The 24,963-nt window shown below is 38.8% G+C and overlaps 1 protein-coding gene across 1 annotated transcript; it reads left to right on the top strand.

The window, feature by feature from the left end:
* Nucleotides 1–1,892: 1,892 nt before the first annotated feature.
* tlcd4a (TLC domain containing 4a) lies at nt 1,893–24,408 on the top strand. The gene is made up of 7 exons (XM_035412146.1): nt 1,893–2,224; nt 9,436–9,605; nt 11,315–11,404; nt 11,564–11,622; nt 11,862–11,956; nt 19,073–19,146; nt 19,983–24,408. Exons 2-7 carry the CDS (start codon nt 9,451–9,453, stop codon nt 20,296–20,298), a joined length of 789 nt encoding a protein of 262 aa, XP_035268037.1. The 5' UTR covers nt 1,893–2,224; nt 9,436–9,450; the 3' UTR covers nt 20,299–24,408.
* Nucleotides 24,409–24,963: the final 555 nt, after the last annotated feature.

Genomic DNA, 24,963 nt, shown 5'->3' with positions numbered 1-24,963 from the left:
ACCCTGACACTCTCTGACCTGTCTCTTCTGGTTCAGCACCAACATCCCCCATTAACCCATGGATGGCTGTGATATTGTGCACTAACAGTGCCGAGCTGTAATCAGCAAAAAGAAGTTGCCAGGAATCCAAAAATATTACTAACCCGACTACCACCTAATCCACAATCACACCGGCTGTAGCATCTTTTATCAGGAAAAAATGCAAGCTGCAACCAGTAATCCACACAAACTCTGGCCTCACTCCTCCTCCCTTCTCATTACAGATGACTTTGCAGTGTTCTTAGAGGACAAAGATGCTGACATCTGTAGGCTTTCAAGTTCCCAGCTGCATAGCCCTCCACCCTCACTGCACCTCAACATCTTTCACTTATTTTCCATCTTCTCTCCCAAAACTGTCTGCAGTGTCTTGCAGCTTCAGCAACGCAGCAAATATACTACCCGCCCTCTGCGGATCCTATTCTTTCACTGCTCTCAAGCAATCTCCCTTGATTGGCTTTCTTTTATACCATCCCTCTTCAATAACTTTTCTTTTAGTTGTTTTCCTACTGTCAAAGTTTAACCAGGCATACACACTTCATTGAAAAACCCACTTTCAGCCCTTCTGTTAACTATCACCTTGTACATTTTATACCCTTCCTCTTCACAACATATAAATGCCCTACAATTAAAACTCCTCAGCATCTCCACAGCTGGATTGCTGTACAATGGTTCTCAGTCAGGCTTGCAAGCATCTCAGTCTGACTCAGTGACAAACAACATTTACAGAAGGCATCCCATTAGTGTCCCTGTATGGCAGATTCCTCCTCAACAACATACACACACTTAATCTGTTGTACACAACCTAGCCTGGGCAGTTCCCCATCCAAGCCATTGTACTATCCCATATGGACTATTAACTGTTAGCTGCTCTCTTTGCCACAGCCACCAGATTGCTCCAGCTTATTTAGTGTATGGCTTCTTGGTTGATGTTCATCCTCACTATATATTGATGTGTCTTTCCTCTCAATGTTTTACATTCCAACTTTCCTCTGGTAATATAGTAGGTAACCTTGGGTGTGTAGTGTAGGGGTAGGGTAGGACACTGCCGTTGTACAAGGTACTTAACGTGCATTGCTTTAGTATCCAGCTATATAAATGGATACAATGTAAATGCTATCCATTTATACAGCTGAATGTAACTCATTGGCAATATATGGCAATACTATGCAAATGAGATAAGAGCGTCTGCTAATTGTAATGTTACCACCCAGTGGTGTGTACCATCCAAATGGTGTGTACTCTACAATTCTAAAAACTGTAGACATTACAAACGTCCAATGTATTCCATGTCCCACTTAAAAAGGAAAGTCCTTCTTAGATCATTGTTACACATTATGTTTTGAAAGATGAGCATTTAACCCCATGCCTACATTGAAGTATACTATTGAATGCTTCCTATGGGGTGTTCTATGCTTCATAATCATATAATGATTCGTCTTAGATGGCACTTTGGATAAGACAAATGAACAAATATATAATTTTGTCTGACAATTACTGAAACAACACTTGCTGAGCCATGCATATAGTACATCTATAAAGTATTGTAGGATTTATAAGAGATGCTGTATTGTGTACTGCACCTATGCAATTAATGAACCAGCTGTTTGGCTGTACCCAATGAAGGTAAATGCAGCTGGTTTGACATTGGCACATATTCCAACCCAAATCATGTCGGACCTTTCACAAATTAATTGGCTCTTGGAGGTTCCCACTTCGTCAGTGGAAACTGCTAGCATAATACATATTCAAAACGAATTTCGCAACCAAAAAACACCGGTTGTGCATAATAAAATGTTCACTCATGTGCATGCATGTTAATATCTCTTTAAGAATTTAGCTGTAATTTGATACTCACAGGAAAAGCGCCTTGCCCTGCAGTAACCTCCCCCATCACTGCCATAAGCGAGCATCAGTTTAACGACACATCTCTCAGTGAAGGCAACATGCTTTTCGTTGCATTAAATAAATAGTCTGCGTCTAGGTTTTGTATTGCATCAGAGACTGTAGTCGTCATAAAAACACAGCCATCTAATTTTAGAATGGCACTGCGATGAGGAAGATTTAGGCTACCTGTAATTATGGCTGAACATATTTTCTCAGCCCATATTTTAAAACATTACTAGATTTGGTCATTAAACCAGTTCACTGCGGAGCACAGATTTTTCTTCTTAATGAGAGGCAAAAGGTAAGTTTAATTTTTTCTGTAGCCTATTTTGATTTTTTCAGCTCGCGTAATATTTTAAGGCAATGCGACGTGAGCTGGCCTAACGGTACACAATACAGCGAGTGCACACAGTTGTTCAATGTTAATTATGTATTCCGACATTTATTTTCGTTAGTGAATGTCGCGGAATTGTGTTTTCACTGGTGAATTACAAGTTGCTATAATCATAATCGTATAGCCTACAACATTTTAGTTGACGAACATGCTCAACGGTGATAAATAATCCAAGCTGTTGCTTTCATTCTGTTTACTTTCGTATGTGACCGTTTTATGGTTGGCATACAAGGTAACCACTGCAGTGACATATGATACTAAATCGTGGTTATCACAGATTCCATATAGCCGCATGTCCTGCCACTCACAGTAGCCTACCGTAATCTGTGCAAGCGAGAACTCAACCATTTCATGGAGGACTGTAGCTTGTTTGATAATTGTATTTCAGTGTGATTAAGATTGTGGCGTTTTGACGGTGTACAAAGGATGCATTTCCTAATGGCCTTTTTTTTTTCATCGAGCGTATCTAGTTAACGAGAAAAGCTCTAGGAGAGTGACCCGAAGCTTTCATTTGAGCTAGCTATGGTAGCCTACTAGCTAGCCAATTAAACGTACTGCAGTGGAACAACGGCTACCATTTCCTTAGAAGTTAAGGCATTGAGTCATGCCGCACGTGTAGCGGGATGTGTGATACATCCGACTTCCTCAGAAGTGCAAAAATGATTGAAAGGGGTCGATCAATGGTTCCGAATCCGGTTCAGACGCTACTCATTTAGTACTGACATCGCTTGACAGATGGGTGCTGTGAATCCTTTTGTCCTGAATTTGGTGAGTGTGTGAAATATTTTAATATAATTTTTTTGAGTTTTTTGCTTCAGTTAGCAATTCTAGCATTCTTCTTAATTTGTTAGACTGAAATTATTGTTCAATGAAACATTGTTTACAACCAAGTTTAATTAAAACAGTTGTTTTGGCTCTGTTTAGAACTGCGTTAATACAAATGCATATGACTTTCTTTAATCACATCTCTTAGCCTAAGAACACCCCTGTCGACACATTACTGGCTTCAGGTATTAAAAATAGACAACTAGAATTGTGAAACCCACACCAGTCTTTAATCAACAGCTTCATCAAAAGTATTTTGAGGTGGTTGGAGCAAAAATGAGTTTACACAATGTTCTTCCAGGATCTGGGATGGGACACTGGGAGAACTAGTTATCGATATGTGTCTGAACACTTATGCAGGTACAATCTGTAATACAATATGTTATTTAATTGGTTTTACACTTGTAATCCAGCATGTTGCAGTATTTTGCACCAGATTACACTTTCTCAGTATCAAAGAGTATCGTTTCAGTATTTTGCATTGTACTGTTTGTATAGCCTGATCTTATTCTGTATATTTTCCTCAGCTCTTGTAAACATGGACTTACAAATACTGCAGGTTATTTTACAGTCAGCCACCTAGACTTACAAAGTTATATTGCAAAAGATTAACTAATTGTATAGGTAAACATGTTCACTGAGCTCTGAATGTGCTTGTCTAGCTCTTTGAGTGTGATACATACTGTGGAGGATTTGATTGATCACAGTGCACCTTTATTAAGGTTAATTAAAATGATCAGCATTCTTATTATTCATCATTAACACAGCTGATTAAATGTATCATGTCACTGTGTCTCAATTGTTCATGAATAATTTGGTTAAAATCTAAAAACATTAACTTAAACCATGACCTTGCATCCCATTATAGACAACTCACTTGGGCCTCAGCCAACAGAAATGACCATTTAACTAAGTTTGTGTATTTTCTCATGTCCAGTTAATTTGTGACTGAAACCATGTATGTACTTGGTGCCCACTGCTGTTTTATGTGAAAGGCTCAGCTTTGGTGTTTCCAGTGCATTTCATAACTTTGGCAGGGCTATCATTTGCATTAGCACCACAGTATTTTGGCTTATTGCTGCCATCCAATTAGACTGCTTTTTAAAATAAAAAATGGCGCCCAACATGGGGCTGAACATGTCCATTCCCCACCCTAATTTAAGATATTCATTTAACTGTTTGTAGCCATATTCAAGTGCGATCACCACTGCTGATTCGGAAGAGTGAAGACTATCCTCCGAAACATGCCATGTCATCAGCCTTCTTTTCACACAGGTCATGTAGAACTGAGTCACGTAGATCAGAGTCGGAGGAAGACATTTAATTTGTGACTTTTGGCACGCTGTCAACAGGCGCCTGATCGACCAGCGGAGGTGAAATACGGACTCTTGACTGACTGAAGATCCTCTACTGGCAGCGCACTTGCCATGAGCTACAGGCCACAGTCAATACTGGCACAGTCTAGATTTGACCCAGGGGGCTTATACATGCACCACTGTGTAGTGCTGGTGCCTTAACCAAATGACCCACCAATCAGCCCAGTTAAACTATTTTAATTGTTATCAGTTCTTACAGTCAATTGACCAGAAGTCTGTGTATACAAATACTGAAGGCTCAGATACTGTGACTGGGTTTGAGTGTGGCAAATTTAAAACTAGACCAGTGTGTTTCATTAATGAGACTTGTTGCTTCATCACAATAAATATGTTCTGATTATCCACTTGTCTTGGAAATAGAATTTACAGCCTGAATATATTCACAAATGTGTATCTTTGTGCTTTATGTAGAGTAGCTTTTGTAAGCTTGTCAGTATCTATAGCCTATGCTAAAGGATTTCCTGTTTGGTATGGTTTTTACATTGGAAACTACTTTAGGCAAGATCTTCAAGAGAAGATCTTTCAGGGGTGGCTTAGGAGCAGAGTACAAATTGGATCATGACATGAGTCAGAAAAGTAACTTGGAGCAGTTTTAGAATGTGAAGAGGGACAGACGGAAGGCATGATCCGCAGTTAGTTTGGCTGTCCTCCATTGGGCAATGCAGCAGAGTCTGGCAATATTCAAATCCTCTGTTGCACTAGCCAGCTTCTCCGGGATTGGCATTGAGATATTGCAGTAGTGGGTGTTGTCGACTTTCTCAGGTCAGATCTATGTTTGTCTGCTTGTATGGAAACTATGGCCATTGCTTCTAGTGCTTCAACAAACAATACAGTTTGTGCCACAGCAGTACACTGGGATCCTATGTATAAAATATATACATACCTTTATAGAAATATGTTAATTCACATCTTTTTTTGAGACAACAGTCCTTTCATCTTTGTAAAGCAATGTTTTGCTAAATCTGCTAAACCTAAAATGATCGAATACTGCTCAACACTTGGCAGTCTTAGCAGCTTCATCAGATCGCTCCATGCTTCAGTGTTTCGCATGTTTCTGTCAATGAAATGGTAAAGGCTTTTTGAAACTCACTTTTCCAAGTTGGTTGCCTTGGAATTTCAGGATTTATTTTCCATTAACAGATGGAAATTCTTTTTAGCAGTAATCGGCATTTTACTGTATATTTTCTTTGTCATCATTTCATCATGACTTGTTCCGGTGCACACCATTATTGTGTCGATCATTCGAACAACATTCCTGGATATCTTGCTCTTCAAAAATTAAACAGTCTTGAGCTGTGTAGAATGATGTACCACAGGACATGTTTGTACAATCTTTCCGTTATGTACATATTTTTCCTGATTGATTTTTCAATGCCCAGTAGCAGCATGTTAGTTTAACAAGAATACACATACCTGACAGGGTTGAAGTCGATGTCCTTTCAATTCAGTCGTTCAGGTAATTTATTGAAATTAAGTTCAAAAACTAAAAAAATGGCTATAATGTTATGATTTTTTATGATGAATTAACTGAATTTTAATTTATTTCATGAATTGAAATGAATGATGGCTGATAGAAATTTATCTCCAGTTTTTTTGTCTGTATGTGGTGCCATTTCCTCTTAGTGCTATACAGGAAACTGATTTTCAGAACAGAATAGGTGTTTGAATATTGCTGAAGGGCTTCTTTTCCATTTCGCTACTGAGTCTCTGTGGAGTTACAGGTAGGTACACTCCTTTCTCTCCCTGTTTACAGTCTGTGTGATTCAAAAGCACTCAGATACTCCTTATTTGGAACTTGCTGTCGAAAAGTACAGTTAGGCTACATACATAGTGCTGAGATCGGGTGATTGATGGGAATATCTGGTCTCCTGCAATACCTGGAGAGGCTGTCTTCATGGTTGGCACTTCTGAATTTTAGCTGCTGGCTTATGGTTCAGTGTAGGTGTGTCACACTACTTTGATATGATGTGCCACATCAGGTACATTTGGCCATTGGTACACAACAAAGGGTTATTCATCTGGTCATACAGTTCTCCTTATGTGTTAAGTTTTATCTCATAGGAATAGGATGCATTTAATATAAAATGACTGCATGAAGTACAAAAATTTTCATAAATAAATTGTGGATTTAAATATGACAAAAATTTTATAATTTGGTAGAAAATGTTAATTACCCGCCTATTAGCCTAATTGTGTCACTTTATATGTTGATTCTTGGAGCCTTAAGGCTATTGATGCATATTTATTCATTTTAAGGTATTGACAAAAATGGTATAAATAATACTTTCATGTTTAGCCTACAAGTAAGTGAATAGGATTTGTCAACCAGAATTTTTTTTTTTTGCTTTTAAGTTATCATGAGTAAATAAATAGCTTACTCCTGGGTGGTGCATCCTGCCAACAGATTAGTGGTCAGTGAAGTTTTGCACTTCCAGTTGCACAGTGAATCTGAACCATGCAAGTGATTAAGGCCAGAGAGCTGTTGCTGTCGGTGAAGTAAAAATGTCATGCTAAAAAAAGTAGCCTAATGACAGTCATCTGAAATTCTGTTTATGCTTATAATTAAACTCAAGGCAAACCTATGCAGAGACTCAGTAGCTCTCTTGACTCATGCTATCTGCTTAAGTAAACAAGTGAAAATATTTTGTTATATAAACATAATTTGTTACATTCTATGAACGTGTAAACTTGTCCAACTTGTAATCATCTGGAACCAAGATACTAAAGCAGAAAGTCGAAGAGTCACAAAAATATCACATGAGCCTTCATTTACAGAGATGACTAGCTATATTATCTTATTGTTGTATACATTTTTTTCAAAGGCCTTTTTTCTACATTTGATTTTACCTCGTCTCAGTTGAGACACCAGAAACTAGTACTTTTCTAGAAAACATGGGATAAAAAGTAATCATGATAAATGCCTATGTTAAAGGAAGATGTCTGGTTTTTAGCAAAACTACATAGCTAGTGAAACTATACTTTGTCAAATTCTGCACATTTTGAAAGCTGAACTTAATTTGGAAGTTAGTCACAGGAAGCTTGTAGATTGAATCAGATTGTATACCAGTTTCACAGGTTGGGACGGCGTGTGGTAGAAGGACACTGGAGCACACCACAGGATTAGCTGTACTCAGTTTTAAGTAGCGATGGGGTCTCCTTGGATGGCACTGGAGCTGGGTCATGCCCAACTTGCACTTGGAAAGGACTGGGCCCAGGGCTTATCTTTATGAATCACTGCTTCCTGGTTCTGTTGACTGCAGGAAGGCAGGTCGCAGCCCTGCCCTCTACACGAGAAAAGCTGTTAACAGTTTGTATTTCAAGTTTTTGTAGAGGATTGCATCTTTATCCAAAATCCATTTCAGCCCATAAACTGGAGTGCATATGTGCAGGTTTTTGGAATGCTAATTGTCTGCTTTAGCAGGGGAAAATGTGAATGTGAAGTCCTTTATTTTAAATAGCATGGCTCCTTGTTTCTAGGCAGAAAGGGCCAGTGTTAACCTTGGCATTTGTGGTTTTGCTGTGTAGGGACTTTGCCATAAGTAAACATTTTTTGTTAGACTGCTGCTAATCATTTTTTCCATCTGCAAAAGTCAATAGTTTCCATACGATAAGCAATTCTGATCGTGGACACGACGACAGTGTGCAGCCTGTATTCATTTTATGGGCAATTGCATGCTTTCTTCGAAGCAGTCAGACTTGCAGTCATAATTATCCTACACTGTGCACATAAATTATATTTTTATTATTATTTTCTTTCATGAATGTTGAGGTCAGTCTTTTCTTGGTGTACTGCCAGGGAAATTTGTGTGGAGAGTGATTTACTTGATTGACAATTCAAAGGAAATTCACATGAAGTGTTTTAAAAATAAATGTTCTGGAAAAACTATGTAGCTTAAGAATAGCTTGTTTGAGGTTGGGACTGCTTTGATCCAATGCTATGTACAATGTCCTTCAGAATTATTGGCTCCCTCAATTAATATTTAAAAAAAAAAATCTAGATAAAATTAATTTATTGTTTATCAAATGATTTCTATGCTCAGCAGTTTGAGAAAGTGATGTAGTGTAATCGTATTATGATACCATTATCCAGCAGACTTAGATTTCAATTTCAAAAGCTTGATTCTGTGGTCATTGTTCATTTTAGTGGATTTTGAGGAATGCTTTGGATGGTTCGGGTCATTGCTTGCAGTAAGGTCCAACTACGACCCAGTTTTAGTCAGAGGCAGCCAAGTTTTGTTCTAAAATCTCCTGGTACTTGATGGAGTTTATGATGCCATGTATTCTAATAAAAGGTTCCAGGGCCTTTGGGAGTACAACAGCTTCATAAAATCAGATGTCCACCATACTTTAGTATGAGGTTTTTTGCATGACCATCCCTCCTTATCAAACTTCCAATGTTGCTTAGCAAACTCCAGGTGCTTACATTTGTGGTTGGGTGACAATCAAGGCTTCTTCTTTCTCCTTCTCATATGCCTTCTTCTATATCTCCTTTGCAATCTCAGAGGCTGTGGTTTAAGTTGACCAATCACTTCTCCTCTGCAGGTGTTGAGTTTCCACACACATTTAAGATTCAGGCCATCGCACATGGAAATGTACTTTGGATGTTTGTTGTTCCAGGATTTACTAGGCCAGAAGGATAATGTGGGTGGATAAGCTGTTCTTTATATTATAATAATGTTCTTATTATTACTTGCGTTTCTCTGCGTGGATAGTACAAAGCAGTCTGTTATATCTGACGATGGTAATGATAGACAGTGTTGTTGGTTGACAGGCTTGTGTTTACTGGTGGTCACTCAGTAGAGGATTCTGCTATTCGGTCAGTTATTAGCCAGCATGCAAATGCAGCTTGTAGCCCAGTTGGGTTGCAGTCTCACTCTCACTACTTTTTTCGTTTGTATTTCTTGTTCTTCCTCCTAGCGGGGGCGAGCAGCCATGGATCCCTTCAGCCAGCTGATTCTCGCCATCTCAGTGACCAGCTTCTTCACTTTCCAGTGGCTGTTCCACAGCGCCAGCCCGTGGGTGTCGACTCGCGTAAGCGCAGGCTTCCTGCGGCTCAACCACAAACAGAGGATAGAGTGGAACTCCAGGTACTGTCGTCTGCAGAGCTGTTTCATGCACAGGGTAGATACACTCGCCCCGCTGAAACTCGGGTCTGATACATGGAAAAGCAGGGCTCATAAGATAAATTTGGTCGAGTCATCCACTGATAACAAGTCGCTGATATTAGATACTTGTGTGCACATTAATCTGTACATATAAACCAAGTGTGCACAACAGAAGAACAATTTACTGTCAGTCAAAAATCACAATATGTTGAATAAATTATGTACAAAAAATTTGAAGCTGTCACAATTTTGTTTAGTTTAATCTATGCCCACAGGATGTGATCAGCATGCTTTAAGTGTACTGGAAAGATCTGTTACTAGAGCATCGTGGTAAGTATGCTATAAATGCAGCAGTAGTAGCACCTGTAAACCAACAATAGAGTAGCGAAAAATCCCTCACCCTTTAACTCCCTGTAAATGTGTGTGTGTGTGTGTGTGTGTGACCTGTAGTCTTGCTCATATTTTCTTCAGTCTCTTCGCAGACATCAGATTGTATTAACCTGTGTGTGACTGAAAGATGAGGCCGTAAAGTTACGTGTGTTTATTTTGGAAAGGAGAGCAGCGGCATTGTTTGTAATTTCTCCCCGTTAGCGCACCTGGCTTTGCATAACAAATGAGAGCGTTTTGGCAGCCGTACTCCAGGGAAACGCGCGCTGGGGAGAAAAGTGTGTTACAAAGTGCGACATTGGCACAGGGAAGATAAAAGCTCACACCTGGCCGAGCTTCCCGGTCGCCATGGGAGTGGAGGATCACGTGACTCCCCGGTTACGGCGGTGATCCCCACCTCGCGGTTTATCGCATTCATTAGTGCGCCGCAAATCCACTGGGCATCGGTAGGCTGGCCTATCACACCTTTCGTTGGAATCGCGGCTACAGACAGATGCATCCTGGATTTGTATCAGTCGGCATGACTACCGCTGAGTGATATCAGCGCACGGCGTATTGGGCGCTACAGTCTTGGGCGGAGCTGACCTTTCAAATGTAGCTTTTCCTGTAAAGTGAAAAAGTCCCTCTGGGTACTTTTTCTGGGTAGTAGTCTGGGTAGTTCCCTGGGAGCACTATTGTTCTCTAGCTGGCTTTGGGCCCGCGGACTACGAGCACTTTTTGGCCACCAATCTACTCCCTGAGCCAACCGGAGGAGGATGGGTTTCCCCCTGGAACCTGGTTCTTTCCGAGGTTCTTTCCCATCTGCCACTGGGAGTTTTTCCTTGCCACTGTTGCTTTAGGCTTGCTCCTATGGGGGTTTAGGCCAGGGTTGTCTGTGAAGCGTATTGTGACTATTGCCGTGGAATACGCTATATAAATAAAATTTGATTGATTGATTGATTGATTGATTGATAGTGCTGCAGTCTCGCGCTTTCACTGACGGCGGGATGAAGGAAGATTAATGGGGCTCCGAGGACCAGGCGGAGCCGATCGCGAGACTGACGGGGCGATCCGCACACACCACTCCACGCCTCGCTTTATTGCTTGTCAGCCAGGCTTGCCGCGTTGCGATGTGTCGAAGCAGATTTAGTACAGCGTTCAGTCAATAACCAAAACACAGTCATCTAGATTTTCATTCTATTTGATTTTATAAGGTATTACGAATATTTGTGTGTTGATCGATTTGTGTTTGCGACTGTATTTTGTGCGAGAATGTGAGGGCCGATAAGGTGTGTCTGAAACGTCAGTACGTTTCTTTGTTTTAGGACAGTGTCCACATTTCACGCCCTGGTGGTGGGACTCTTCTGTCTCTACATCTTGCTCTTCGATGACGCTGTCAATGAAGATCCAGTCTGGTAAGATCTGAAGTGTTATTGGCATTATTGCATTATTGGAATTGTGTAATGAGGTCTCCAAAGAAGGGTTAACATTATTTTCCTGTTGTAATGGCCATATGATGATCTTTTTCTTGGAAGTAACTCTACTATTATTATTGTTTGTGTCTGTGACAATAGGGGAGATCCTACACTGGTGAAAATAAATGTGGGCATAACAACAGGCTACCTCATTTCTGGTGAGAGTTTTCTGACACGTTCTCTTTCATGTTCATCTGCAAATGTTGTCTTTACACTGTGTCTTCTTACTAGTTGTGGCTGACGTTGTTAAGGATAACCTATAGACAGGATGCAATTTCATTGGGATACGTACAGCACAAAAAATCCTTTGTAGATGGAAAAAGTATTTTGAAATAATAGATTTGTAATAAACTTGACCTTAGTATTCTTCTGTATTTTGTCCTGTCTTTTTTTTCAGATCTGCTGCTCATATTTTACTATTGGAAGGCTATAGGGGACAAGTTTTTTGTAATCCATCACCTGGCAGCGTTGTATGCTTACTACTATGTACTGGTGAGTTCCCTATTGTCCAATAGCAGAACGTGCAGGCAAGATGGGAAAGAGACAACCAAGTGTGAACAGCTGTGCAGTGTTTGCTATTAACAGGAGGGCTGTGAAGTAGGTGTTTACACATCACTGTCCCCATTTGATCTGACCCTATTAACTATATGTAAGAGCACGGGCAATTAACCAGGTGCACGTTTCTCTTAAACTTGACTGCGGAAGAGCATGCTGTCATCTATGAACTATTTTGGTGACCAATTGGTGAAGTTAAGTGACGTATCTGAAGACATTCCATCACATATTTTTGATTTGTAGCATGTGAGAAGATGTGCTACACTACTTTTGCACAACTACCTCCCAGTTCACTACTGAGACTTTTAATCTGTTAACATGGCAAATAAATGGGTTCCAACATGCATGTAGCGATAAATGTAGCTGTATTTTGAAATTAAGGGGACATTTTTTATCTCCTTCCTTTGATTCGGTTCATTACTTTCAATAAAAAATGACTTTAGTCCAGTTTCATCCCTTTAATCTGGAAATGGTGTATTAATAGACAGCAGGCCTGCCAGCCCTTGTCTAGCTTTTGTCTTGGGTAGGTGATTTATGTTAGAAGGGCCACTGCTGTTCACTCTTGGTTCTGTGCGTCTGTAACCCTCTAGGTCGCCAGGTTCTGTAGCTGATGATGATGATGATGATGATGATGATGATGGTGGTATTTTTTGCATGGAATGCTCAATGGCAGTAACAGCAGAAGCCCCCTTCCCTCCTCCCCCTGCCTCCCCCCCCCCCCTGCCTCCCTCCCTCCCTCCCCAAAGCCCTGCTTCTCTCTCACTGGCCCCTCTGTAAACTCCTGAAGCGTAGCCAGCTCCTTGAAGCCAGCTGTACTGTGTGCATGCCTCCGCTGCTCGGCATCGGGTGGAGGGTGTCTGTGTGCATGCCGTAACCGCCTCTGCTGCTTCGTGCCAGAGCTGCATTCTGCTGCCCCTCTGCCTTCCTCCGGCACCGTTACCCTCCGCTCTCTGGTCGCTCTCGACACGGGGAGCGCTGCAAATACGATTGTACGATTCATATTAGGCTAGCAGAAGCCAGCTCTTTTGACAACTGAAGTGAGCTAAAAAAGAAATCAGCAACTCTGATGGCATGTGTGGTACCACCTTATTGCAATGCAGAAATCTGGGAGGCACAGGTTTACATTGGTAAGAGGCTGTGTTGTTCCAGGTTGCCTTAAAGCTAATGTGTCTGACCAGCATACTAGCAGGCTACCTCTATTAGTAAATACAGAAAACAATACAGGTCGTATCAGTAACAGCAACATGACCACATGTATGTTTTTGCTTGTAATGATTGGGTATTATGATTATACTCGATGTGACTGACAGTTCAATTTTTTTTTTTTTTGAGGCACACTCAGCTCTGTGCCACAATGTATTTGCCTTTTAACAATCTGCTTAGGGAATTGTGGGTAAACGTAGAGGGATGCGTTGGGTGCTGCTGATGAAAGACCAAAATAAACAAACTAAGCAAGCAATTGACCACACTACTGTTTAATGCATCATCTTTTGTTAATACCAGCATACTTCTATTGTTAAATCACCTTATGATATGCAGACCTAATGAATTCAGTCAGATTCGGAATTGAATTTTAAAAAGTTGCTGGGCGCAAATGAATATTAAGCCACAGAAGAGCAGGGCATTCTATCAATGCACTTTTTGGTCATCATTGCTGACGCAGGCCTTCCCCTTGGTTCGAAAAATTTGAACAGGTAAAATTACTCTCAAAGTACTACTGAATGAAATATGCTTTAGTTTTGCATTAGTTTGAGACAAATTGTCAGATATTTTCATTTTTAAATGATAAAATCCCTATTTTGATCATATTTCACCTAGTAGTTGATAAAGACATTTTTGTAGTGCGTATATGTCATTGTAAGAATTAGGACAAGTTATGATTACGATGATGATGATGAATATCTTTCTGTTTTCCAAAGTAATAATTGCATAAAGCCGGTAGTTTTATAACGATATTATTTCATTTAATATGTGTTAATTTAGAACAGAACCATCATGGCATTACTTTTGAAAGTATCTGGATGCTGAATTAATGGAATGCCATTTGTACCATACTGACACAATATTAATGTGGATATTTTGCACTGTAATTTGTTTGCATAAGTTTTAAATATTTTTTCTTTGCTACTATATGCTATGCATCAAGGGATGGGTCACATATTATTAAGCCACTAAGATGCAATTAAGACACTCTCTGACAAAACCCCATGTTGACTGTGGTTTTATAAAAATGTATCTTTACAGTGAACAGAAAAAAACAGCTTGCCAGCTATTCATAACATATTCTCAAAAAAACTAACAAAAAAAAAACAAACTCATATTAGCTAGCAAGCTAAGTAAAAAAAAAAAAAAATCTAACACATCAGTATGAGTTGAAGAGAAACAAGCCATCTCGATTCAGTTGGTAATTTCATGGTGAACACCTTCTTTTCAAAACACCCTTATAGCGGCTAGCTGGGAATAGCTTTGACTTTTCATGCATGCAGATACATACTGTGCATACATTCACTCACTGGGCATCTTATGCCCTCAACTACTGACACACGATAATGAGTACAATACTGATGGCAGCCATTATATTTTAAAAAAGCAAGCAAGCAAAAGCAACCACTAATCCACAGGTAATGCTTGGGGCCAATGTCTGATGTACAATTGAGGCCAACAGTTTGCATACACCTAGGATAAAGGCATTCAAACTCAATTTTTTGCAACTCCACACATTTCATGTTACCATAAATTCCCTGCGTTAAGTCAATTAGGGTATCTACATTATTTCCATAAGAGGTCATTTCAAAATAATAGCTAAGAGACATTTTTTCAGATTTTATATACTATATCAGATTTTCAGTGGGTCAAATGTTTACATATACTTTGTTAGTATTTGGTGACATTGCCTTTTAATTGCTTAACTTGAATCAAACGCTTGGGGTAGCCTTCCACAAGCTTCTCACAATACTTTGCTGGAATTTTTGCTCATTCCTTCTGACAGAACTGGTGTAACTCACACACGTTTGTGGGCCTCCTTGCTCGGTAGATGATGCCTCCAACTCCTTCACCAGTTCCTTTGTTGTTGTCTTGGGATTCAGTCGAACCTTTCGGACCAAAGTTCGCTCAGCCCTGGGAGTTAATTTGTGCCTTCTTCCTGAAGGATGCAGTGTCTGTGGTCCCGAGATATTTATATTTGCATATAATTGCTTGTACAGATGCGCATGGTATCTTCAGTTGCTTGTAAATTGCTCCTAAGGAGGAACCGGACTTTGTGGCGGTCCACAATTTTTTTTTTTCTGAGATGTTAGCTGTGTTGCTTGGATTTTCCCATAGTGTCAAGGGCAAAAAGGTAGTGGCTCTAAAGGTCGGCCCTTAAATACAACCACAGGTGCCAATTAATTATGACAATTGGCCAATCAGAAGCTTCTAAAAAGTCATTACATCAATTTCTGGAATCTTCCAGATGGTTTAAAGAGACAGTCAACTTGGTGTATGTAAATTTTGACCCACTGGAATTATGATATTATGATATAGTGAATTAAAGCTGAAATAAATCTGTTGCTAATCGATTGTTTTAAAATTACCTCTGATGTGAACAAAGTAGATGCCATAATTAACTTGCCAAAAAAAATGTATGGTATGAAATGTGCAGAGTTGTGAAAAACTAAGTTTGAATGTCTTTAACCTAGGTGTATGTAAACTTTTTGCCTCAACTGTACCGATTCTAGCGTGCTCCCTACAAATAAGCTTTAAGCTTAATGCCATTTTAACCTAATTCACCCACAATGCTTTTCCAGCTATTTCCATATTTCTATATTTTTTATATGAATACATTTCCGACAAACATTTCTCTGACAATCCAGTTAAATCATACACTCTTGCCAGAAAATGTAGAAAACATTGAATGCAGCTGTAGAAACCTTAAGATACCTATAGACCCACTGGATACTTGTCAAGCAGTAGCATCCAGCTTGATCTTGATTATCTGATTTTCTGTGTAGTCTTCAGTGCATGGTAAATGTCTTCTACAGTGTTGGTGTTGCTGCTTTTCTGCTGCCGGTTGTAGTTGCACTACACAATCTTTTGCTCTTTGTCTCTTTCTCTGTCTTCACTTAACTTGTCTTATTGATTAACTCCGTCCCACTTCTCTTACCAGCCAATCCTACATGCAAAAACTACCAAAACAAAGTTAGTCTTAATTTAATGAAAGGCCAGACTTGACTGACCTAGATGGACTCCCTTCCTGTCTTGTCTGCAGTTAGTGCTGTTGGTGGTACACTGGGCACTGTTATGTTGCTCAGAAACAACAGTATGGACTTACCAGTATGTAGAGGTACTAGCTTACAATGCTGGAAAGTTCATATCCTCTGCTTTTAAGTGGAATCAGGTGTATATGGTCTGTTTCCAAAGTCCAGTAAGTATAATGTTTAATCTTCCTTGCAGTTGCGCAGGTAAGTTTGTGTTTTCTGTACCGAGCTCCTTTAAACACCACTGTTCCTCTCAGCCCCCTCATATACTTCATGCTGTAAAATTGCTCGTTTTGTGGATGAAATCGGTTTACTAAATTGTTACATAATTGACGCTATAGAAGTACCCATTTTGCAGATGGAGAGGGGGTGTGTGGTGTTCAGGGTGATGCTCCGGGCTCAGTAAGGAGTTTGAAATGTCCAGTTTGGGCAGTGGCGGAGGAGAGCTTTGTTTGGCATGGCTAATTATTGCTCTTTTGATTCGTGGCTGTATAATCTACTTTTATTATTCCTATGCATTCATGCATACTGTAGTGCTTGACTTGTTTGCTTCCCATTCACTTTTAATTCGAGGGTAAGAACTTTGGTGTAACAATGCCATATTGTCTGGATAGTGGGATGTTTTAAAAAATGACTCCGGTGTTCTCTGCCTGGCTCTCAGCTTGAGAGGAACTCTGAATGGAAAGACATCCTGGTCATTTAAGTTTGTGTTTAAATAAGGTGACTGTGGTGGGCTCATTAGATTCTCACTTTGGTTCCACAGATTTTTTTTTTGTCTAATGAATTACAACTTTGTGATTCATCATTTAACCAACTGCTGTGGATGTAACAGTACATTGTACAATCTGAATACATATTTGACTTTCAGCTTCCAGGCCCAGGGCTGGTAACATTAATTTGACATGGGCTACATCTAAATTTCTCCATTATAATGTGTTGCTCAGGGACCAAATGAAGTGTTTTGCATTTCTGTAAGGTTATTGCTCACGTTGCTCCAAGGCACTCACTGCATGGTTGTTCTGTAGACACACCAAGTATTTATCTTCCTGTTAGGGCCATACATTTGGTATGTGGCTATTGAATCATCAACCATTTGTTTGTCTGATTTTTCCTTTTCAAATATGTAGATGTACAGTACTGTGAAAAAGTCTTAGGCACCTGTGAAAAAAATGCTGTACAGCTAAGATGCTTTCAAAAATAATGAAATGAAAGGTTATAAATATCGAAAAAATAATATAAAGAGCAGTAAATAGTTAAAAACTAAATAAAATAAATGTTTGGTGTGACCACCCTTTGCCTTTAAAACTACATCAGTTCTCTTAGATACACTGTCCTGCAGTTTTATAAGAAAACTGGCTGGTAGGTTGTTCCAAGCATTTTGGAGAACTTGCCACAGTTCTTCTGCAGATTTTGGCTGTTTCACTTACTTCTGGCTCTCCAGGTAATCCCAGAGACCCTTGATCAAGTTTTTATCTGAAAAGTAGTCTATTACTTAAAATATTACTTTATTTAACAAAATACAAAAATATATCTGTAAAATTTCATTTTTTGGAAAATTCATGTTTGGAAATCTCAAATTTGCTCTTTTCTACTTACACACTAATGAAGACAACAAAAAATAAAAATCTAAGACCAAATATGTACTATATATTATATTTTAAAATCTAGGGTGCCTAAGACTTTTGCACAGTACTGTATATACACACTATGCAATAGACCTTGAATCTGTTAAAGTAGCCCTATCTACCACTGAGTGTGTACCATTATATCACAATCAGTTGTGTAAACAGACGTAAACAGTTTTGAAGTTTATTTTAATTTCCACATGTTTACTTTACTGGCGGTGTATCGATCAGAGATGGAAAGTTCAGGGGTCAGAAAGTAAAACTCCCTCAGTGTGTTTCTTCCACCCATGTAGCCAGCCAGCTGAATTGTTGAATTTTTACTACAGTGTTTTTGTACTATAATGTTTCAGTTTTTCCTACTGTAATTTATTTTTTCATATTAACTTGTCTTGCATCATCTTTATTGTCTTATTTTTGAATTGTCTGTCAGCAAACATGTTATATGTGCTGCCTTGGCACAAGACACTCTTGAAAAAGAGATGTTTAATCTCAATGAGGTTTTCCTGGTTAATTAAAGGTTTTTTTTTTTAATGCATTAATTAATTCTACCTCCTGGCTGCAGAATTGTGCTAATGAGCAAATCTAGGTGATTGGAACAGAATACTGGGGAGGACTTTTACTTTCTGAGCCTGGATTTCCACCTCTTTTGTCAGTGAAAAGGAATTTAGCATTTGCAGAAATTTGGAAAAGAACAGTGTGCTGTTTTGTCAGCATCATGGGGTGAATAAAACTGCTATGAAGAATACCACTGAACTGTCACTTGTACTATATTTATGCTTTAAAATTATACTAGTGGCATTTCATGAATTCTGGTATACATGACATTTTCTAAATATATATTTCGGCTTTGGTTAATATGTCACACAAGTAGTGAAAAATATCTTCAGAGAATAGGTTATGAAAGGTTTAGTTTGACTAAATCTATGGGGGGAAAATATAGGGTATAAAGCACATTTACTCTTGAGTGTAATTGTGCAGTAATTGATCATTTTAGCTTTGACCAAAATACTATTTTTCTCCACTTTTTTTGTTCAATTCCAGTCTTACTAATGCAGACAAACTGTATGGATGATGAAACTTCACAAGGTTTCTAAAGCTAAAGCCATGCCATTTTAACCTATGTGTGTGTGTGTATGTATGTGTACTTGATTCATTTCCTAGTTCATTATTTCTTTTGTACCTTGTTCTTCTAGGGCCAAGGAATGTTGCCTTATTTTGCTAACTTCCGTCTGCTTGCAGAGTTCTCCACCCCCTGTGTAAACCAGCGGTAGGTACTCATCGAGGTGTTTGTGGTTGCCAAGAGCACTGCTGAGTCCGTGCTCTGACAGACACAACAGTCAAGAGTCCTGTAGTGAGCAGTACTGTAGAGCCTTGAAGGCTTTTCTTTTCTGAGACAAACATAAAATTTGGTTGAGTATTGCTTTGTCAAATTACCTCCAGGTGTTTTGTGTCAAAATGTTCATTTTAATTTAGAATATTTTATCAATTTATTGTGTTTATTTCCAGATCATAATAATACATGTCTATTGATATGTACCCTAGACTAGGTATCCTGTAAGGGGAATAAAATAAAATGCTTTGAAATTATAGTTGCATAATTGTTCACTTTTTTTAGACATTTTAACATGTTCACATGATGTACAGGATGTCTAAAACATAATAAGTGTGTATTTTTGATTACCTTTTTTACCTGGATCTCAGTGAGTTTGGTATGACTGGTTTGGCATTTATGAACTTCTTATGAACAACTCTTGTTCTTCTTCAAACATATAAGACTGCCTGCAACTGAAACTCCAAACTTAGTCTACACCGTTAAAGGGGTAAAACACACAATATGCATTAAAAATATATTTATTTCAAGTTTTGTAACTTCATTTTGCTTTATTTTGGTAATTTGGTTAATTCAGTTCAGTTCAGTTAGCTGCCAGATAACGGGTTAAATACACATGGTACAGTTAGAAGATCTACACAAATAATATATATCAAAATAAGCATCACTCCTCGGGACTCGCAATCTGAACTCCAGCATGAAATATCTTGCATCAGATACAATGTACAGGGAATCAGAAAATGTATAATATTATTATCATCACTGTTTTTCAGCTGGTTCTTTGAAGTGTTAGGTTACCCAAAATCGTCCAAACCCAACATTGCCAATGGAGTGATGATGGCAGCCATATTCTTCCTGGTGAGGATTGCGGTCATGCCGGTGTACTACAGCCGCATGTACACCGTCTACGGCACGGAGGCCTTCTACAGGGTGTCCTGGGGCGGGCGCAGTGCCTGGATCTTCTCCAGCTTCTGCCTGGACATCATGAACGTCATGTGGATGCACAAGATCGCCCGCGGATGCTACAAGGTCCTGCGTTCGGGCAGACGGCGTAAAGCGGACGCGCAGGAGAACGGGAAGACGGAGTAAGCACAGGGCCGAGAGTGGCGGGACGGGCCGTTGAGAGACGCACCTCACACGCGCGGGGATTATCCTGCCCACAGCCTTGCCTGTGAGTATCGACTGTCTCCCGCGAGTCACGGGCCCGGAAGAGATGCACAATAACAGACTATCCCAGATTCTGCATTTCCTTTTTAAACCTGAACTACACCTGAAATGCAGGCACTATGGGACTATCGGGTGCAGCTGTCGTGTGCATGGCCAATTTTCTTTCTTTTTTTAATGTAAAAAGTTTATTTACATTTGGCACTGCAGTTTGTGATTAGGTCCAAATTGATGTTTTAAGTTTTGTACTTAAATGGATCAGCATTTTCACATACTCACATACTGCCCATGCTCCCATCCAATGCCCCCCGTGGACCACGTTTTGATTTAATTGTCACTGAAGAGCTGGGCTGATGAACACTGGAAGATGAACCATACATATTTGGAGAAGGTGATTCAGGGTAGGAGACTGGTATGCTGAACTGTACGGTAAAGCAAACCAGTCATTCTGAACTATACAGTACAACATACCAGTCATTCTGAACTGTATAGTGCAGCAAACCCATCATTCTGAATTGTACAGTACAGCATACCAGTCATTCTGAATTGTACAGCACAACATACAAGTCATTCTGAATTGTACAGCACAACATACCAGTCATTCTGTATTGTACAGTACGGCATACAAGTCATTCTGAACTATACAGTACAGCATATCGGTCATTCTGAATTGTACAGTACAGCATACCAGTCATTCTGAACTATACAGTACAGCATACCTGTTATTCTGGACTCTACAGTACAGCATACCAGTCATTCTGAACTGTATAGAGCCAGTCCACTGAACTGATGTGTCAGGTGCAATATAACAAAGGAAAGTGAACTAAATGGAACTGAAGAGGATTTTCTGGGCTTGTCTTATGGTCCATTACTTGAGCAGTCACTGTGATTAAGAGCCAATATTCTTACAGAAGAGAGCAAGGTGCACTGTCAGCTGGAGAAGTCATGCCAACGCCTCTGTAGATTGGATAAATGAAAAAGCTGAGATAAGCTACTCAGAATGTGTTTAAGTAGTGATTACACACCAGTACATTCTGTTCCAGAATTTAAAGTACAATAGAATGCATTTATTTTTTAAAAATTTTTTTAACATAAGAGGGGATTAAAGTGCACTTATGTCTGTCTGACATACCATAGGATATCTCACATAGTTTGCCTCTTAAACTTGACCAGTGAGGCAGAGAGAGCTGATAAAATGTGCCGACTTGAAGGATTTTTACTGTTGTGCATCATGTGAGATTGAGACAGGATTCTGACACATTTATTACAAATATTGTGTTCAGTCAGATGGAGTATAAAATACATTTGAAAACCGTTATGATTTGTACATTACATTTTCAAACAGCTGGGAGGTAAATGCCATATTCTGTACTCGTGAAACAAAATTAGGCGGTAGGGTTCAACATGGTGAGAGTTTTAAGTTTTTATCTTTGAGATGTCCACAATATTAACATTTTCTTCTTTGTACAGTGAGCTGGTGCATGCCACAGTCTTGTTCTCCAAATGTTTTCATATTAAATGTAGAGATGTAATCGAGCGTTATTTGACAAGTAATTTGATGTACTGCATTCAATCAATACTGAATTTGAGTTGAATAGCATTAGAATCCGTTTGAAAGAAAAGCGCAATGCCATAAAATTATGTCTATTGTACAATGACTAATGTACCCTGTGGACAACGACAATTGCACGTCTGGGACCTTGCACTTTGATGGCAGGACCTTTTCTACATCATATCTAATTTATGGCAAAACCAGTGAATTACTGGACCAGCACGTCTATGTTTGTACTTGCATATTTATTATATTAATGGAACTGTATGACATATGGCTTATAAATGGTGTTTGTGACATTTCTACTGTAGATATAAAAGGAAGAACTCACCGAGCAGTGACACATTAGTTATAATCTATTGAGGGTGCATCTGCTTTCACTATGCTATTAGCACTTTAGTATAGAATGCACATTTTTTGCCATGTACACTTGTACATCAAAGGGAAATCCAACTTCTCTGCCAGTGATTGTCTCCTGTGTTTCAGAGTTGGACTGATGGCATAAGCACTGAAAATGAAACTGATAGGAATGGAACTTGGTGTAATGGCAAAGTGCCACTCGTTTCACCCTCTCGCACCTCCGTTTAAGGCTTTTCTTTCTATTTGTACTTGAAATATTTATGTTTTTTTTTTATTTTTATTTTTTAACTTTTTTTGCTGGGCACTGAGGCAGGTTTAAATGGAGTTCTCGTCTGTGGAAATCCAGAGAAAGCAAGCTTTATCAACAGCCTTAATGTGTTCTGTAGTGGTCATTTGTGCAAGTTGCCTTTTTAAAAACATTTTACTTAAGATACTGTATCTTAAATAAAAACCACATGTTCCTAAGTGATACTTTGTAACCATTATAGCATGCACTATTTTCATGTATAATTTATTTAAAACAAAGTTAAGAGTAAGCAAGCGGTATATTCTTGCTTGCCAACATCAGTTTGTGGTTATTTGGTGAGGACAGGCCTACCATACTTTTATGTACATGTATTGCCATCAGTAGAGTATTGCTGTGGCACATTTCTTGGTATTACATTAGTCCTGTGGGCTTGCATTTAGTATTGCATTTAAATGTTCTTCATTGCTTCACAGAAGATCTTTCCTTCAGTCCCATGCAATTTCGATTTTCAATTATGTTATGAAGTAAGCCATCAATATCACAAACTTGAATTTCAAGGGAGGCTTGTATGTCTGTCCGGGGGAAAGGGATACCAGGGGTTGAAATGAATGTGACCTTCAGTTAGTGAACTGCATATTTTGAAATTTAATGAAGTTGTAACAATTATTGAGTGTCCATTCGTACGTTACTTGTAATGTCCCAGCTAAAGAACTGATTTGCCGATTTTATTTTTTTCCGTAAGAGGGGGCTCATATGTGCAATATGTCAACATTTGTTTGCTACTGTATTAACAGTGTACAGGCCATTGGTCATTCCTTTGTCAGGGCACTGCTTAAGACCAATAGGCACTGAATTAGGCTACAACAAGTAACAATGTGGAATGGTTGTTCAGGGATGTTGGTTGAGAGGAGATAAGGGGCACTGCTGTTGTGTCTCAGCAAGGTATTTGCCTCTGCTGACTTGGTAAATATGCAGTGTAAACTAGGTATATTTGAGTCTACTCTTCAGCAAATCATGTAACAAACAGCATATACTGTATGAGAATATAAATGTAGTGTGGAGAATATTCTTACTTTAACTCAAAACGCATGCATTTTTCTAGGAGCTCAAGGAATTCATGTGCTTTCATATTTAGCTTTTTCTCTGTGTTTTATACTGTAAATCATCTGCATTGGGAACCATGGCATATGTTGATCTTTGGCTGGGATATAGAATTAATTCACAATACTGACAATATAGAGATCTTATTCAAAGAATGTATATAATACATGGAGAATGAATGTCCATGATGCCCTCCATTTTATTATTTCATATTCTTTTGATTTGTATAAATCATGTTTTTTTCTGACGATTTCCAATTATTTTAAAATTATTGTAAAGGTTACTTTTCTTTCTGTCAAATTGTGAGGTTGCCGGACTGTTTCTGAGATGAACAGTACTTGAGATAAACACTGAGATTTCACCCATATGCTGGAGATTGGTGGGATATTGTAGGAATCTCTGTGATTAAGAGTCAACAGAAGATGTTGCGTCCAAAGATGTTTGTAAAAAGGTTATTTTAAATTCAGATGCATTTGGAACTGTGTAGACATAGAAGTCTGTGATCATGTTTACAGAAGAGAACCTGTAGAGGTTGAAGTGTAATTCTGCAAGTAGTGAGTGACATCAGTGTTTTCTGATTTTAAGTGCTCATGGAAAAGGTATGTTTATGTGAATGAAGGGGCCAGGTCCTTATTTTCTAAAGGTTTTATTCATTCATAATTCAAAACTTTCTAGTGTCATGATTTTACTCTGAAAATGTAAGCCATTATTTTTTGCCTGAATAAAGCAATACATTCATTAGAATATATAATGTCAATAAACTATTCAGATTGAAGTCACTGGTCTTGTGTTTTTTCCTTTTTGTATGTCTTTAGTTGAATTTGCTTGCATGTAAAAAATTACCAGATCATTTTATCAGTGTAAAACAAACTTGAACAAGTGAACACACTACTAACACAGAATGTCTGGTTACAAAGGTAACCTATGTTCTGAGAATGTATGAATGTAAAAGTGAACTGAACGGGAGTATATGGGAATTGAATTTCATCCAATGACCAACTGAAGAAAAGCTTATTCTTGCACAGCTGTAATTTCTTATATTATCGATTCATTTTTTTAAATAAAATTGTGATATATTGCCACCTGCAGATACATAACGACGTTACACTGGTAGTTTTGGTGTGGCATCCCAATTACTGTACTCGCGGTAATATCTACAAACCTCGGTGTGCTAACGTTAAGCAATACATTGAATATTTCTTAATGGAATATTCCTTTCCTTTAGAAAAAAAGAATGTTGCACCCGAAACGGTGACGTATTAACAACAGGAACTTACGTTTCAAAAGCGTGCCCTATACTCTATTACTTGTATACGTCTGGTACTGATGA

Source organism: Anguilla anguilla, chromosome 4, assembly GCF_013347855.1.
Source record: "Anguilla anguilla isolate fAngAng1 chromosome 4, fAngAng1.pri, whole genome shotgun sequence".
Lineage (NCBI taxonomy): Eukaryota > Metazoa > Chordata > Actinopteri > Anguilliformes > Anguillidae > Anguilla > Anguilla anguilla.
The sequence above is the reverse complement of the archived record's forward strand: the minus strand, read 5'-3'. Positions and strand labels throughout refer to the sequence as shown.